This window comes from Erpetoichthys calabaricus, chromosome 13 (assembly GCF_900747795.2).
Source record: "Erpetoichthys calabaricus chromosome 13, fErpCal1.3, whole genome shotgun sequence".
Taxonomy (NCBI): Eukaryota; Metazoa; Chordata; class Cladistia; order Polypteriformes; family Polypteridae; genus Erpetoichthys; species Erpetoichthys calabaricus.
Window position 1 is genome coordinate 122,659,808 of NC_041406.2, and position 17,227 is coordinate 122,677,034.

Genomic DNA, 17,227 nt, shown 5'->3' on the forward strand with positions numbered 1-17,227 from the left:
CAATAACTTTGAATAATGTTAACGTTTACGCCCCACCCCTGGGTGGAATTGAAGAGTCGCATAGTTTGGGGGAGGAACGATCTCCTCAGTCTGTCAGTGGAGCAGGACAGTGACAGCAGTCTGTCGCTGAAGCTGCCCCTTTGTCTGGAGATGATACTGTTTAGTGGATGCAATGGATTCTCCATAATTGATAGGAGCCTGCTGAGCGCCCGTCGCTCCACCACAGATGTCAAACTGTCCAGCTTCATGCCTACAATAAAGCCTGCTTTCCTCACCAGTTTGTCCAGGCGTGAGGCGTCCTTCTTCTTAATGCTGCCTCCCCAGCACACCACCGCGTAGAAGAGGGCTCTCGCCACAACCGTCTGATAGAACATCTGCAGCATCTTATTGCAGATGTTGAAGGACGCCAGTCTTCTAAGGAAGTATAGCTGGCTCTGTCCTCTCTTGCACAGAGAATCAGTATTGGCAGTCCAGTCCAATTTATCATCTAGCTGCATTCCCAGGTATTTATAGGTCTGCACCCTCTGCACACAGTCACCTCTGACGATCACGGGGTCCATGAGGGTCCTGGGCCTCCTAAAATCCACCACCAGCTCCTTGGTTTTGCTGGTGTTCAGGTGTAGGTGGTTTGAGTCGCACCATTTAACAAAGTCCTTGATGAGGTTCCTATACTCCTCATCCTGCCCACTCCTGATGCAGCCCACGATAGCAGTGTCGTCAGCGAACTTCTGCACGTGGCTGGACTCCGAGTTGTATTGGAAGTCCGATGTATATAGGCTGAACAGGACCGGAGAAAGTACAGTCCCCTGCGGCGCTCCTGTGTTGCTGACCACAATGTCAGACCTGCAGTTCCCGAGACGCACATACTGAGGGCTGTTTGTAAGATAGGTGCCACTAGGTATGAATCTACTCCCATCTCTGTCAGCTTGTCCCTAAGGAGCAGAGGTTGGATGGTGTTGAAGGCGCTAGAGAAGTCTAGAAACATAATTCTTACAGCACCACTGCCTCTGTCCAAGTGGGAGAGTGATCGGTGTAGCATATAGATGATGGCATCCTCCGCTGCCACCTTCTCCTGGTATGTGAACTGCAGAAGGTCGAGGGAGTGTTGGACCTGTGGCCTCAGGTGGTGAAGCAGCAGCCTCTCCATGGTCTTCATCACATGTGACGTCAGAGCGACAGGCCGGAAGTCATTTGCATATGACATAAGGTCAAAAAAGAGAACTAAATAATTAATATGAAGGCTATGTCTGAGTCATGGCTGCACAGTTCTATTTATAAGGTCAACCTTTTCCCGTATTTATGTTTTAAGGAATGTTACCAAACATTATTGATTAATTTTTAAAAACACTAAAATAAAATCTTAAATATGCTAATTTTATTATTAATAATTAACACTGGTCTTTGTTTCTGTTTCTGTACACTTCATGAAGGCAACAAGTCTACCATTCGATGATTTCAAGGAAAGGCTGGATAAGGAAGTATGGTCTGCGCACGGTCTCCTCACATGTAGAAGCCTTTTTTTTAATGAGTTTTTCAAAAAATCTGTTTGGCACCTTCAAGCTCAGTGTCCCAGCTGCCACTTGCACCATCAAAAGACCAGACCTTCAAGTAACTGCTTTGATTGGCATGGTAGGTCATTGAGTGGTTTTTGAGCTTCTAGCCCTTCAGCCTTGTCTATGGCAGTTGCCTAACCAGATTGTCAGTGTTACTTCTATTCTACTCGAAAGTCTGCTTCATCCATTTTCCCATTGTAAGCTCCAGCATGAATGTGACTCATGTCAATTCTGACATGATGTTGATAGTGGGTCTGAAAATAATTTCTTTAACCTGTTGAGTAAGTCTGAGTAACCTACTCAAGTCCACCATCAGCTTCCAGTTTTTACTAGGTCAATAGCTGTTTTTAGTTTTTCGTTTGGCTTATCTTATTTCTCTGATGAATCCTATGGGAGACTTCATGACCTTTTGATATGCTAAAGTTTCTAACATGGCCCAGCTGTGTAGGTTTAATGGATAGGGAAGGACATCATAAACTGCTAGGACCAAAAACTTAATGTGTTGAGGATTTGCCTACCAAAGATCAGTCCATGTGTTCTTTTTTCTCAACTGGATTTTCCCACCTCGTCAAGGTCACTTGTTGTCTAATACCTACTGACCAACATGATCTTACATGCCATCTCCCCTACATTTGAATTGCACCTCTATCAGCTCAGCTGCTACCTCTGTTGTTTCCATTTCATGATTGGTCTAAACTGCTACTATTGTCTCAGTGACTTTAGGGTTCTATCATGGGCTTCACGTGTTAAGTAAATGTGAAACTTTCCCACTACTTTGTCATTCTTAAACTCTACTGAACTATTTGCTTGCAGTTACTGAACTTTACTTGAAATGCATCCATCACCTTCTTAAGCCCATGCAGGGTCCATGTGCATCTATGGCACTGACTCAGTTCTCATTGTCATACCATCCATATAAACATAAATGGATTATGGATGAGTAACAGATCCTAGACTTGGTGCTTGAACCTTTGCTCTCCAGTTTTGCAAATTTCACCAGCATATTCATTGCCAAAGCATACTGGATCGCTGAAGTGTTATAATTTAAGATGAGTCCAACTTCTTACTTTTTTGATGAAAATCTCGATTTCTATCTTGTTTCATTTATTGTTTAAAATCAACTTAATTTATCTGCTAATCTGCCTAATTTATTATCATCTGTATTTTTAACTAATTTATTTCTAACATGTTTGTTTAAGCAAGGGTAATAGGGGAATTTCAATAATGAATTAATGTGAGAAAGGTCATATGCTGCCGAAAAGTCCTTTCATGAAGGCCACCTCATTGGAAAGCTGGTACATCATATCTTCATGTAGTTTAGCCTATATCTGTCGCGAAGTTGCTTGAGTTCCGAATGCACAGCTGTCAAAAACACTTCTCATATTGCCCAGTAGAAGGGGAAAATATTGTCTAATACAGAAAATCCAAAATCATAGTCGAGAAACAAAGGACAGGTTCGAAATCCAGAAACTGAATAGGCAATAGCATAAACACAGATACTCAGAACTCTCCTCTCCCTAGTGCATTCAATGAACTGTGAGGAATCATGGGAAAGTCCTCCCTTAAATAGGATGGAGGGCCGTTGATAGTGTTGATAGACAGGTGGGCCCGCCATTTGTGGTACCACCCAGAAAGCACAAGTCCCCTTTTCTAACATACACACAGAACAGTTTACATAATAAATAAAATAAACATTAATACAATTAAATAATGCAAAATTAAACAAGATAGGCAAGAAACACAACTATGAACAACAGCCAAGGGGAAAAATGCTGGCTGAAACATGACAATATCAATGTTTCTGAACCTTTTTGGTTTTACAACTCACTTTTTCCATGGTAGTGCCTTTGTGACCCACCCGGGGAAGAGGATGAATCAAGCCTGGTTGCCACAGCAGGCTGGGTAGAGGGAGGTTATGTTATCAAGTGTGTACACCAAGGTCCATTACTGTTACAAACAGTAGGCACCTGAAGGAGTTGGTTGTGACCCAGTGGTTGAAAAACACGGGTCTATATTGTTCTTATCTTGTCAGTCTAAAAATACAAGAAATAACAAACAAAAAAATCATTAAAATGAAATGGCTGATGAAAACACATAAAAATATGTTTAATATGTTAAATTCAAATGAAACTGTATTGTACTGTAAAAAGCAAGAAATGCGTCTTGCATTTAAATGCTTCACATCCATGATTGGTTCCTGCCTTAAACTATTGGCTTTCCCCAATACAGTGTTGCAGAAAATGTGTTTAAGTCCACTGATGGATGAAGTTAATTAAAAATAAATATGATTTTTTCCCCCTATAAAATATTTTTTTAAAAATGTGTTATTTTGAGCCAAAAACATTGTTCCTGAAATCCCACACCCAAAAAACTTAAATTTGCAAATTTACTGAATTAACATTATCAAAATTAGAGTACTGTGTGCATTTGCATGTGTATTCTATGTTGTTGAAAACAAAATATATAATTCAACAAAGAAGCCTATAAGCATCATCATTTCATCATTTTGTGTTGGCCGTTCTTGGTGAGGGTTTATGATAGTGGTTCACTGAGCTGGCCTTACCAGGCCACCCTATCCCAAGCAGCTACTTCAAACCCCACCTAAGGAATTCCCGGAGGTCCCCAGGCAGGCTGATACATAATAGTCCCTAAAATGTGCCAGGGTCTTCTCTCAGTAGTCCACGCCTTACAAACTTTCCATGGAGGTGCTAAATAGGCTTCCTAATGACATGCCCTAGCAACCTCATCTGGCCTCTCCTAATGTGGCGAAGCAGCATTTTTACAAGTTTCTCCTCACCCTATTATATAGAATGAACTGGGATACAATTTGCAAGGAAATTCTTTTTGGCTACTTATGCTTGCAGTGTTATTTATTTATTTGTTTGTTTGTTTACCAACCAGAAGTAGTGACTATAGGTGAAGTTGGGAATGGAAACTGACAGAACAGTCAAAAGCCTTATTAGAGGGCTTAACTATTGCTTCACCAATAGAGGGTCTGCAGATCTGTTACTGCTGCTCAGATTCATTACTCAATATCACTGTTATTTTTATCACTTATGAAAAAGGCCCCAAAGTTCTTGAAATCATCCATTTTGTGCAACTGCTTATACTTTACATGATAAACAAACAAGTCACTTTTATCCAGGAGAGGACCATATCTCAGACGTGAAAGTGCTGATTCTCATCCTAACCCCATCATGCTCTGCTGTTGACCATTCCAGTGTGCACAAGAAATAACACTTTGATGATGTCAAGAGGATACTATCATTTATAAATAAAACATATATTCCCTAGGTTTTCAAACTGCGGATGTCTTCTAAACTTTAAGTATTACCTTATCCATAAACAGTAGAGGAGACAGGATGTACCAGTGGAATGTGTGTGAACACCTCATCCTGCACAAATGAGAGGACAGAGTAGCATGCACCAAATTAAGTGTGTGTCCTGGAACCCCATACACTGGTGGCACTTTCCAAGATACTGCAGGGTACATGGTGAAAAGTTTTTTTTAACATATTCAAAGCACAATGTCTGCTTGTACAAAGAGATTGCCCACTGTTCTGGACCATATACACATTGCTCCTTCTGAAATTTAAGTTAATCTATCAGATGAAGTATCTGTTCTAGTATTTTGCCATCAGCTTTCCCAGAGAGGCTCAGGAGTGTGATCACTTGAAAACTAGAACATACACACTATTCTCCTATTTTTTCAAAAACAGGGAACCACCACCACAACAATCCAGTTCTATGGAATGTTTCTCTCCTTCCATGAAATACTGATTAAACTCTTTAGTAAAAAATACTCCAAAATATCTGTGCTTCCTGCATTTCCAGTGTGATTTTATCTTTCTCTGCTGCTATGGAGTTTTTAAAATTACAGCAGTGATCTCAATCCTAGCCAGTACCTCTGGCACTGCTTCCTCAAAGGCATATGCATTGGGCAGACAAGATCCTCAGAGCAGTCCTTTCAGCTCTTAACAATATAAACAGTGAGTTCAGCATTCTTTGACATTTGATGAGTTTAGCCAGCATGACTTGCTGTCTGTACTTCCTGTTTGCTACCAGTTCTTTGAGATTGTCCATCTGAGCCAGGTCACCATCAGTTGGTGATTAGTTGATCATTCATTACCTCTTTTTACCAATGCGTTCTGAAAATACATTCCTGGATCAGAAGACTTGTACAATGATAAAGTCAATCGCTGACCTTTGTCCCAAGGTCCCACTTATGGCCCACCTTTTGTATGAACATGTGTTTGTAATAGATCAGTGTTTCTGATGGGTTGCCACATGGTTATGTAGTAAAGTTAGCCGGGTTCATCCAAGTGCATATTCTGTTCCAAGTGATGTAGTACCCTCTCTTTATCATAGCATTTATTGTGATAGTATGTGAAAGGACATCTTTGACATATCACCAAGAGCCTTCGTTTCAATGGCACATTCTTTTCTTTCTGGCAAAGGTATTCCACCATTAATTTTCACATTTCCATTCATTCTCAGGTCTTTTTTGTTTGTGAAAATTTTGCGAGTGCACTGTCATACATGGCTGAACTCATTAATTGCAGCTCAATAACTCCATCCACTATGTGCCACTTTTCATGTCCTCACTTCCCCATGTCAGATTCATACTGGCTGTGTACTTTGTATTCCATGGTGTGTGAAAAACACTGTGGTACCATTTCAAGTGAGTTTATAAGTTGTTTTTTACCTAAGTAAAATAACTGGAGCACTGACAGTTTTTAGATTTGTTTTTTTCTTCATGATTCATAGTGAAACAACTTGAGATTTGTGACATTTTTTCATTTATTATTTTATAGCTGTCTGCTGTATTACAGTGTTCAGTAATGTCAGCAACAATAGCAGGAAAGGATTTTTCATGGTAAAAAGGATATGCAAATGAAGTCAAATGGGAGGGAGACAGTAATTCACACCTGGGTATCAACGTTCAGTGATATTGCTTGTGGTGGTGATATGGGTTCTTTCATTTAAATAAACAAAGACATCAGTCATGTTTTTTTGTCTGAAAAGTATTTGAGTTGCAACAACATGGGTATGTGAAGTGCAGCAATTTAGGAAAAATCAAGAATGGACAGGGACATCACTGATGAAATAATTAAAGATTTAAAAACACAACGTAATTGCCATCAGTCATGTCAGGCTCCTCCATTAAGACTAGTTTGCCATGGGTTATCCTATCAGAAACACATACTATACCTCCAGAAAACATAGTTCTAATGATCATTGAAGCAGACAAGTTAACAACCACAACTGTTTGTAATCGTAGGAAGTGACTATTATTTATGTATTCATAAATAATAAACCAAGCATACACATCTACATACTGTATGTTGTTGAAATAAATTACAGATGTTTATTTTATTGTAGTCAGTCAGTTAGCCAGACATTATCCAACCCGCCATATTCTAACACAGGGTCATGAGGGTCTTCTGGAGCCAATCCCAGCCAACACAGGGCGCAAGGCGGGAACAAATCCCAGCACACACTAGGGACAATTTAGGATCGCCAACGCACCTAACCTGCATGTCTTTGGACTGTGGGAGGAAATTGGAGCACCCGGAGGAAACCCACACAGACACGGGGAGAACGTGCAAACTCCACGCAGGGAGGACCCGGAAGCGCAGGCCTTCTTACTGCGAGGCAGCAGCACTACCACTGCGCCACCGTGCCGCCCATTTTATTACAGTATTTTTCTAAATTGAAACACCATCTCAAGGCACTTTTGTATAATTGTTTATAAAATTTTAAAACTGGAGTGCAGGCAGCCTATGTATTTGGCATCAGATCTCACAACGTATCAAAGGGAAAAATTGAATATTGATGTTAGAAATGCAGCAATTTAGCTACTACACCAATCTGTATGTATTAGATAATGTCATAATTACATCTAAATTTTAATCCATTGTCAGAAAACGACCAAAAGACATCAAGAAGGTTTGGGGCAGCCACCCATTTAATCGATTACGGCTGCAAAAGTTATCAAAAAACAGAGACATGCTCATTCAACCGAGTCCAAAACAGAACTGATCTTCAGGTAGCAAGATGGCAGCTTTAAAGGCCAGTAGCGGAAGTGATGTCATCCAGACCAGAACCAGAAGTGACGTCAGTGGCTGCCCCAGAGCCAGGTGGGATTTCCCTAGAATGGTCTGTAAAAGATTGAGAGGGAAAATTAGTGCACTCCGCCACCCCCTGGTCTGGCATGGAACTACCTGTATGTAAGCCCTTTAGCTGCCTTCTAAACAAACGTGTGTGACAGGGCCCCCCCCTTAGCCCAGACCCCTCGGGTCGGGCGTCCTGCACCGAGTGGTCGTGAATGCGGGAGAGAGCATCGGCATTGGCGTGTGGAGAACCCTTCCGATGAATGAGTGAAAACTTATAATGTTGCAGATCGAGGAACCACCTCGTGACTCGTGAGTTAGACTCCTTCTGCAGGGCCATCCACTGTAAAGGGGCATGGTCCGTGACTAGTGTAAACTCCCGACTCAAGAGGTAGTACCGCAACCGTGTGATCGCCCACTTAATCGCAAGAGCATCCCTCTCCACTGCCACATACCTGGTCTCCCGATCCAACAGTTTCCGGCTCAGAAACATGATGGGGTGTTCAGCACCATCGACACTTTGGCTCAGCACTGCCCCTAGGCCTGTGTCCGAAGCGTCCGTCTGGAGGATAAAAGGCCATGAAAAATCAGGCGCCTTTAAAACGGGTGCCGACGTCAGGGCCCTTTTTAAGTCACTGAAGGCTGCCTCAGTCATATCAGTCCATACCACAGTGTTAGGAGCCCTCTTCTTTGTTAAATTAGTCAAGGGCACGGCTCTCTCTGAAAAACGTGGTACAAACCGGCGGTAATACCCCGCTAATCCGAGAAATGCCTGGACCTGCCGCTTGGTTCGCGGACGGGGCCATGTCAAAATGGCTTTTATTTTAGAGCACTGCGGCTTCACCGTACCACGACCCACCAGGTAGCCCAAATACTTGGCTTCCTCCAATCCAAAGAAACATTTCTTTGGGTTGATGCGAAGACTGGCTTCCCCCAGCGTCTGCAATACGGCTCCAACGTGCTGTAGGTGTTCCTTCCAGGTGCTGGAATAGATGACGACGTCATCCAGGTAGGCAGCACTATACGTGCTATGGGGGCGGAGCACTTTGTCCACCAGACGCTGGAAAGTTGCAGGAGCCCCATGTAACCCGAATGGAAGGACACGATACTGCCAGTGCCCACTAGGGGTGCTAAACGCGGTTTTACCCTTTGCGGAGTCCATTAAAGGAACCTGCCAGTCCTCTTTGGTCATGTCAAGTGTGGTCAAGTATTCTGCCTGTCCAAGCCTCTCAAGGAGGTCGTCCACTCGAGGCATGGGATAAGCATCAAATAGTGAGACCTGATTAAGCCGACGGAAGTCATTGCAAAACCTCCAACTTCCGTTGGGCTTAGGAACCAAGACAATTGGGCTGGACCAGGGACTATGACTCTCCTCTATGACTCCTAAATCCAGCATGCGCTTGATTTCCAGTTCCACTTCTGCTTTCTTTGCCTCGGGAAGACGGTACGGGCGTTCTCGGACTATGACCCCGGGTTCAGTCACAATGTCATGGGCAACCAGAGAAGTCCTTCCTGGGATTTCGTCAACCACCTCCGGGACGGACGAGATAACTGTCTCTAGCTCCTGCCTCTGTCGGTTATTCAAATTAGACCCGAAGTTAAGGGTGTTACTTTGAGCATAAAAGGAGCGGGGCTGGCCAGAGGTGGGATCAGGGTCACTTTCCTTCCACGGTTTCAGCAGGTTCACGTGATATATCTGCTCTCTCAGTCGACGATTGGGTTGTTTCACCAAATAGTCGATGAGCCCCTTTCGCTCTTTAACTTCATATGGCCCTTGCCAGTGGGCAACTAGTTTAGAGTGGGAGGTGGGAACCAATACCATGACTCAATCCCCCGGCTGGAACTCCCGGAGTTTCGTGCCACGGTCATAATAGTGGGCCTGTGCTGCTTGCGCCTCTTGCATGTGACTTTTTAATATGGGTCGAATTTTCTCAAGTCTATCGCGTAACTGCGTGATATATTCCAAAATATTAGTTGTGGGAAGGGCCTCTCCTTCCCAACCTTCCTTTAAAATGTCCAATATGCCCCGGGGTTGTCGCCCATATAACAATTCAAAGGGTGAGAACCCCGTTGAGGCTTGAGGGACTTCCCAGTAGGCAAAGAGTACGAGGGGGAGGAGTTGATCCCAATTCCTCCCATCCCCGCTGACCACCTTGCGAAGCATCTGTTTGAGAGTCTGATTAAATCTCTCTACTAAACCATTGGTTTGAGGATGATACACTGCGGTTCTCAAGTGCTTTATTTTGAGTAACTTGGCCGTTTCCTTGAACGTCTCCGAGGTAAATGGCGTCCCTTGGTCCGTAAGGACTTCTTTAGGGATTCCAACTCGCGCAAAGACCTCCATTAGTGCCCGTGCGATTGCTTTAGAATTAGCTGAGCACAACGGAACAGCTTCTGGATATCGGGTCGCATAATCTACGAGGACTAGTATATATTTATGTCCTCGGGCCGAGGGTTCCAGGGGTCCCACTATGTCAACCCCTATCCTTTCAAAGGGAACATCAATTAAGGGAAGGGGAACGAGAGGAGCACGGTCCCTCCTAGGAATTTGCCGCAGCTGACATTCCGGGCACGAAACACAGAAGCGGCGAACCTCCTCGTTAATTCCCGGCCAGTAAAAGCAGAGCTTAATACGCTCTAAAGTTTTTTCGGTGCCCAAGTGGCCTCCTAGGAGATGGGCGTGCGCTAACTCACAAACTTGCCGCCGGAAAGTTCGCGGAATTAGCAGCAACTTCCGCACTCCCCCCTCGTGTTCACTGACCCGATATAATAAGTCATTCTCTAACACAAAGTGGGGTCCTTGTGGCATGGGCTGATTGGTGCGTTGGCCGTTGGCGAGGACTACTACATTCTTCACAAACTTAAGGGAATCATCATTCCACTGTTCCCTTCTAAATGATGCCGGTGTTTGTCTGAATTGAAAGCTCAGATCTGAGAGAGGGTCCGGGCTGACCTCAAGGGGCGGAGAGTTGTCCCGCTCTGGTGAGGTGCGGACTGATGACGTATTAGTCCGCGACGGGCCAGGAAGCTCTCCATCCTCCTCGGGGTTTCCCATATCTCTCTCCACCGGCTGCATACACAGTGTGGAGACAACCTGAGACGGTGGATTCCCATCTGTTACTAGGCCTAATTTCGAATAAGGCGAGATCAGTACTGCACCGCTTTTAATGTCAGACCAGTCCCGCCCGAGAATCACCGCACACGGTGGATTTGGAAGTACTGCTACAATGAGTTTTCGGAGTATTCCTCCGTGGCAGATGAAACATTGGGCGGAGTCATTGGCGCGGAAATCTCTGTGTACACAGGTAATTCTGGTCTTTGTTTTTAACCACTGTCGCAGTAGTACATATCGGCAATCAACAATAGAAATGTTGCTGCCGGAATCAAATAAGGCCTCTACCTTGTAGCCATTTACTATGACCTCACCCTTATGAGCCAAGCCAGGTGGTTTGAAAGTGCACACAATCCATCCCCCTCTCTCCACTTACATTCCGCCTTGCCTCCGAGCGAGGACTGCGCCCGCGGAATCGGGGACTCCGATGCAAACTCGAGAGGGCAGTGTAAGAGGGACGTAATCTCTACGGCTTCTACTTAAGGACCGTTCAGCCCTCTCAAATTGTGAGGCTGCCCTAGATGTTTCTATGAGCTCAATGAGCTCGTTTACGTTTGCAAATTCTCCCCAGACCGACTGGGTGAAATGCTCTGGCAGGCTATTTATAAATAAGAAACAGGCCACTTTTTTCACTAATTGAAAGGTGGTACATTCAGTGGGCCTTAACCAGCCTGCCACCTCTTCCCAGAGAACGTCGAGCTGTTCTTGGGTAGACTGTTCAGGGTTAAACCTCCAGTTTTTTATTTTCTTCACCTGCTGGTCTGGGGAATGTCCACCTTCCTCTGGGACCTTAGCCCCGGTGGGACGGACAGCTCTCTCCTCCGAGAGAGCATAATAAGTCCCCATCGTATCCCCCATAGAGACCAGCCCACGTCTGTGTGTCCCATTGACACTCTCCCTATTCAATTTAGGTGACCCAGAGATAGACAAAGGGAGCGGAGTCTGCACCGGTTCTTTCCGAAACCCAAGACGCACTCCCCACCCGAAAGCTCGGCCCAGGTAATCTCCCACCTGGACATGATTCAGGTCCGGTCCCGTTCTCTTCAGGGATTTCTCCATCCTGCCGACTACGCCACTGTCAGAAAAACGACCAAAAGACATCGAGAAGGTTTGGGGCAGCCACCCATTTAATCGATTACGTCTGCAAAAGTTATCAGAAAACAGAGACATGCTCATTCAACCAAGTCCAAAACAGAACTGATCTTCAGGTAGCAAGATGGCAGCTTTAAAGGCCAGTAGCGGAAGTGATGTCATCCAGACCGGAACCAGAAGTGACGTCAGTGGCTGCCCCAGAGCCGGGTGGGATTTCCCTAGAATGGTCTGTAAAAGATTGAGAGGGAAAATTACTGCACTCCGCCACCCCCTGGTCTGGCATGGAACTACCTCTATTTAAGCCCTTTAGCTGCCTCCTAAACACACGTGTGTGACACCATCTATTAACTGAACCAGAGCAAGTATGCCTAAATAACAATAGTTAAAATTAATGGCTCCTTATAGAATCCACTGTTGTTAACAGTAAGATGTCAGTGTCTTGTTCTGAACAGCTGTCAGGTATATGTATTTTACAATTTTATGTTTTGAATACAATGTATTTAAATGCTGTTATTTACATTTTGATATAAAGCGATACTAATTGGCCTCTGGAGTAGGCTCTAGGATCCCAAATTGAAATAAGTGGAAAAAAACACGGGTTCAGAAAACTGATGGACTGATAAAGATGTCTGTTTGAGTTAGTTACTGTAATTTATTTGAGTATGGAAATCAAAGCCAAAATTCAGTAGAAAAAGCATTTTCTCCATTTTTATATGATATTCATAAACCCTTGTTATTTCACAAAGTCTGACACAGGCTCCATATGTTCTTCACTGCTTTGAGCAGATATACCTGTAAAAGAAGCATGTTTTTCTGTGTGGTTTCATTACAGCAGTGTGAATTTCTCACATGGTTATTGCTCTTCTCAGAAGGCTTCTTAAAGGTGATGAAACAGCTCAATGTAAACTAGCAAGAAGAGTCTCACCACACTTAGGCCTCTAGGAAAGGTGTTAGTATTGTTGACTATTAAATATTCTCAACATTGTTCTTGAGCATTATAATATGTAACTAGTTTTATAAAGCAATGTATAGTTTTATAAGACACAATGTTCCTCCGGATATCAAGAGTGAGCCTGATATGGCCGTACAATATGTAACACAGAGAATGGAAGAGGCAGTCGCCATCTCTGGGCATGGAAACTACTCGGTAAGTGACAGTTCTTTGATCGATGGTGATCACCTCGATAGACATGTTAATGGGGGTACGGTTGGAACGATAAAGGAAATGGGTACCTGAACAATGTAAACTAAGTCTAAAATACCTACACAATAACTATAATCGTAATAAACGAACAATAAAACAGCGGAGAAGCCATGTATTAAATAAAAAGGCTGCAGTTATCAGCAGGGAGATGTGAATACCGTGGCGAAGCAAGGAAGGGAATGAAGAGACCGGAGCGACGGACAGCCTTATATAGGCAGGCAACCAACTACCGAGCTGCAGGCTATGGACTTATATATATGTACAGTGGTGTGAAAAACTATTTGCCCCCTTCCTGATTTCTTATTCTTTTGCATGTTTGTCACACAAAATGTTTCTGATCATCAAACACATTTAACCATTAGTCAAATATAACACAAGTAAACACAAAATGCAGTTTGTAAATGGTGTTTTTTATTATTTAGGGAGAAAAAAAAATCCAAACCTACATGGCCCTGTGTGAAAAAGTAATTGCCCCCTGAACCTAATAACTGGTTGGGCCACCCTTAGCAGCAATAACTGCAATCAAGCGTTTGCGATAACTTGCAATGAGTCTTTTACAGCGCTCTGGAGGAATTTTGGCCCACTCATCTTTGCAAAATTGTTGTAATTCAGCTTTATTTGAGGGTTTTCTAGCATGAACCGCCTTTTTAAGGTCATGCCATAGCATCTCAATTGGATTCAGGTCAGGACTTTGACTAGGCCACTCCAAAGTCTTCATTTTGTTTTTCTTCAGCCATTCAGAGGTGGATTTGCTGGTGTGTTTTGGGTCATTGCCCTGTTGCAGCACCCAAGATCGCTTCAGCTTGAGTTGACGAACAGATGGCCGGACATTCTCCGTCAGGATTTTTTGGTAGACAGTAGAATTCATGGTTCCATCTATCACAGCAAGCCTTCCAGGTCCTGAAGCAGCAAAACAACCCCAGACCATCACACTACCACCACCATATTTTACTGTTGGTATGATGTTCTTTTTCTGAAATGCTGTGTTCCTTTTACGCCAGATGTAACGGGACATTTGCCTTCCAAAAGGTTCAACTTTTGACTCATCAGTCCACAAGGTATTTTCCCAAAAGTCTTGGCAATCATTGAGATGTTTCTTAGCAAAATTGAGACGAGCCCTAATGTTCTCTTTGCTTAACAGTGGTTTGCGTCTTGGAAATCTGCCATGCAGGCCGTTTTTGCCCAGTCTCTTTCTTATGGTGGAGTCGTGAACACTGACCTTAATTGAGGCAAGTGAGGCCTGCAGTTCTTTAGACGTTGTCCTGGGGTCTTTTGTGACCTCTCGGATGAGTCGTCTCTGCGCTCTTGGGGTAATTTTGGTCGGCCGGCCACTCCTGGGAAGGTTCACCACTGTTCCATGTTTTTGCCATTTGTGGATAATGGCTCTCACTGTGGTTCGCTGGAGTCCCAAAGCTTTAGAAATGGCTTTATAACCTTTACCAGACTGATAGATCTCAATTACTTCTGTTCTCATTTGTTCCTGAATTTCTTTGGATCTTGGCATGATGTCTAGCTTTTGAGGTGCTTTTGGTCTACATCTCTGTGTCAGGCAGCTCCTATTTAAGTGATTTCTTGATTGAAACAGGTGTGGCAGTAATCAGGCCTGGGGGTGGCTACGGAAATTGAACTCAGGTGTGATACACCACAGTTAGGTTATTTTTTAACAAGGGGGCAATTACTTTTTCACACAGGGCCATGGAGGTTTGGATTTTTTTTCTCCCTAAATAATAAAAACCATCATTTAAAAACTGCATTTTGTGTTTACTTGTGTTATATTTGACTAATGGTTAAATGTGTTTGATGATCAGAAACATTTTGTGTGACAAACATGCAAAAGAATAAGAAATCAGGAAGGGGGCAAATAGTTTTTCACACCACTGTATGTAAGTAGGATTCAGTTAGCGTTGGGAACCTGCGTGCCAAATTTCTTGAAGATGGGCCCATAAGTAACAAATACAGTTGGAAAGTTCAATATGGCGGCCGACAGTGGTATCATATCGGTATGACGTGGAGAAACACGCCGAAATGCAATTGCCTCTTTTGAGATGCTCCCCAACATGGCGACATGCAGCATAACTGCCATGTCTATTGAGGGTTACTTGTCCATCACCGCTGCAACTGCAGATTTGCAGCGACTCAGAAACAACTACCAGCTGACTGCTGTCACATGGCAAAGTGCAGATCAACCGATGGGTAAAGCAAGGAACATTATAACTTGGCCACTGACCTGGCTCTGACCCTGCCTGTTTGTTGTGTCTGTGTATAGTAGAATGGTAGATTCCACTACAATAAATAACCTTGCTGTTCCTGTTTTGATTTGAATAAAGCTGGTTTTGCTAAAGTACTGAGTCTCAGCCTCTTTTTTGGGGTGCAAGACACTGACTCACACGTCACAACACGATTACAAGGGTGTCTCCCTTTTGATTTTCAACTTGTACAAGTGTGGCAGGCGGCTGGTGTCCATGCCCAGCTGGGACGCCCCTGCACACTATATTCAGGGGGAGCAGCCCTGGACACTGCAATACCTCCCCCTGGACGCTAGATGGCCGCCCTCCTGGGGCTCCCTGGGAATTGGAGTTGGGTGCAGCCCTGTTGCGTCCCGCAGGCACCGCCAGGGGGTGCTGTGTTTGGAACTCCTGAGCCCATGTTGGCAGCAAATGCATCACACCTGGAAGTGCAGCCGGAAGTCGGTGATCAAACACCTGGAGCACTTCCGGGTGAACTATAAAAGGAACCAGCGACCACCACTCAGCGGCCAGAGTTGGGTGGGAGGAGGACAAAGCTTGGTGAGGAGGAGTGGTGGTGGAAGAAGAGAGTGTGTTGTAGTGGTGCTTAGTACTGTTCTTAGGACTGTGTATTGCCTGTGGGGAAGAAAAATAAAAGTTTATTTATTATTATATGTGCCCCCGGGTGAATCTGTGTCAGGTTGGGCGCAATATAGCTCCTTTTTTTACACGGGATGAATTACTTACAATCTTAAATACAGATAAAGACTAAGAAGTATTCACAGCAAAGGAAATATTTAGGTTTTATTCACAGAGGCACACTTTTTGGGATTGTTCTGACAAATTAATTTTGGAGTGTATTTTTAGAGTGATTAATTAACTGACCCAAATGATAACTCATTCTGATGAGTCTGATGTAATTCTGATTTTTATTTTTCCTTATTTGCAGGTTGTAGGTGGAAAAATGACTGAATCTGGTAGACTTTGTGCATTCATTACAAAAGTAAAGAAAGGAAGTCTAGCTGATACAGTTGGCCATCTTCGACCAGGTAGCTTGTTAGTTGTTTATATTTAAAAATTAAATAACAGAAATGAAACAAGTGCATTTATTTTTCAAGTATAAGAATGTATGCATTATGTTTATGTGTTAACAAATAAACCTCACTATAGTGAAAAAAATGGAAATATTTTAGAATATTTTAGCTTTTGACAGAAACCACTATCATTATTTAGGTGATCAAGTTCTTGAATGGAACGGAAGGCATTTACAAGGAGCAACTTTTAAGGAAGTTTACAACATCATCCTTGAATCCAAGCCTGAACCTCAAGTGGAGCTGGTGGTCTCTCGGCCAATAGGGTAAGTTTGTCAGATGTATATAGGTTCAGCTTTCCTAATCTTTGTTCATTCTGATTATGCTTTTTAGTAAGATACACAAAAAATATACTTTACAATTTGTGCTCACCACCTTAATTATATTTAGGTAGTAAGTAGAAGGGGCTGCATGATGTGATACAGTGCAGTGCTTCCCACACAAATCTGATGTAGCAGTGGGACCTACCTTTGATAAATGTCACGGTTATTGTTAGATTGCCATTTCTGTTACATTTTGTTGTTTATGATTGCATTTTTTGTAAGTTAATTCATAAATATAATTAATACAGTTGCTTAATGGTTATGGTGTTTTGTTCTGTTTTGCATAGTGGTAGTCTGTGTAATTAAAAAACACAGAAAGTTGAACTTTACCAATAGATTTTTAATCATGTTAATAATAAACAACTGAATAAAATGAATAAGTTAAAATATTAAAGAAACAGTAACACAAAAAGAATTATCATTTAAAAAATTGTTTGTCTGAATAAAGATGAAATAAGAATTTAAATATGACCCTTGCAAATAAATAAATATAATATACAGTACCTGAGTTTTT

At 43.1% G+C, this 17,227-nt stretch overlaps 1 protein-coding gene across 33 annotated transcripts in view; it reads left to right on the forward strand.

The window, feature by feature from the left end:
• Nucleotides 1-17,227, forward strand: part of rims2a (regulating synaptic membrane exocytosis 2a) — a 1,351,795-nt gene that overhangs the window by 858,255 nt on the left and 476,313 nt on the right. For all 33 annotated transcript variants that reach the window (XM_051936048.1, XM_051936053.1, XM_051936052.1 and 30 more), the window contains 2 exons: nucleotides 16,249-16,348; nucleotides 16,533-16,656. In XM_051936048.1, coding sequence (XP_051792008.1) covers nucleotides 16,249-16,348; nucleotides 16,533-16,656 — 224 coding nt within the window. The remainder of the gene's footprint in view (nucleotides 1-16,248; nucleotides 16,349-16,532; nucleotides 16,657-17,227) is intronic.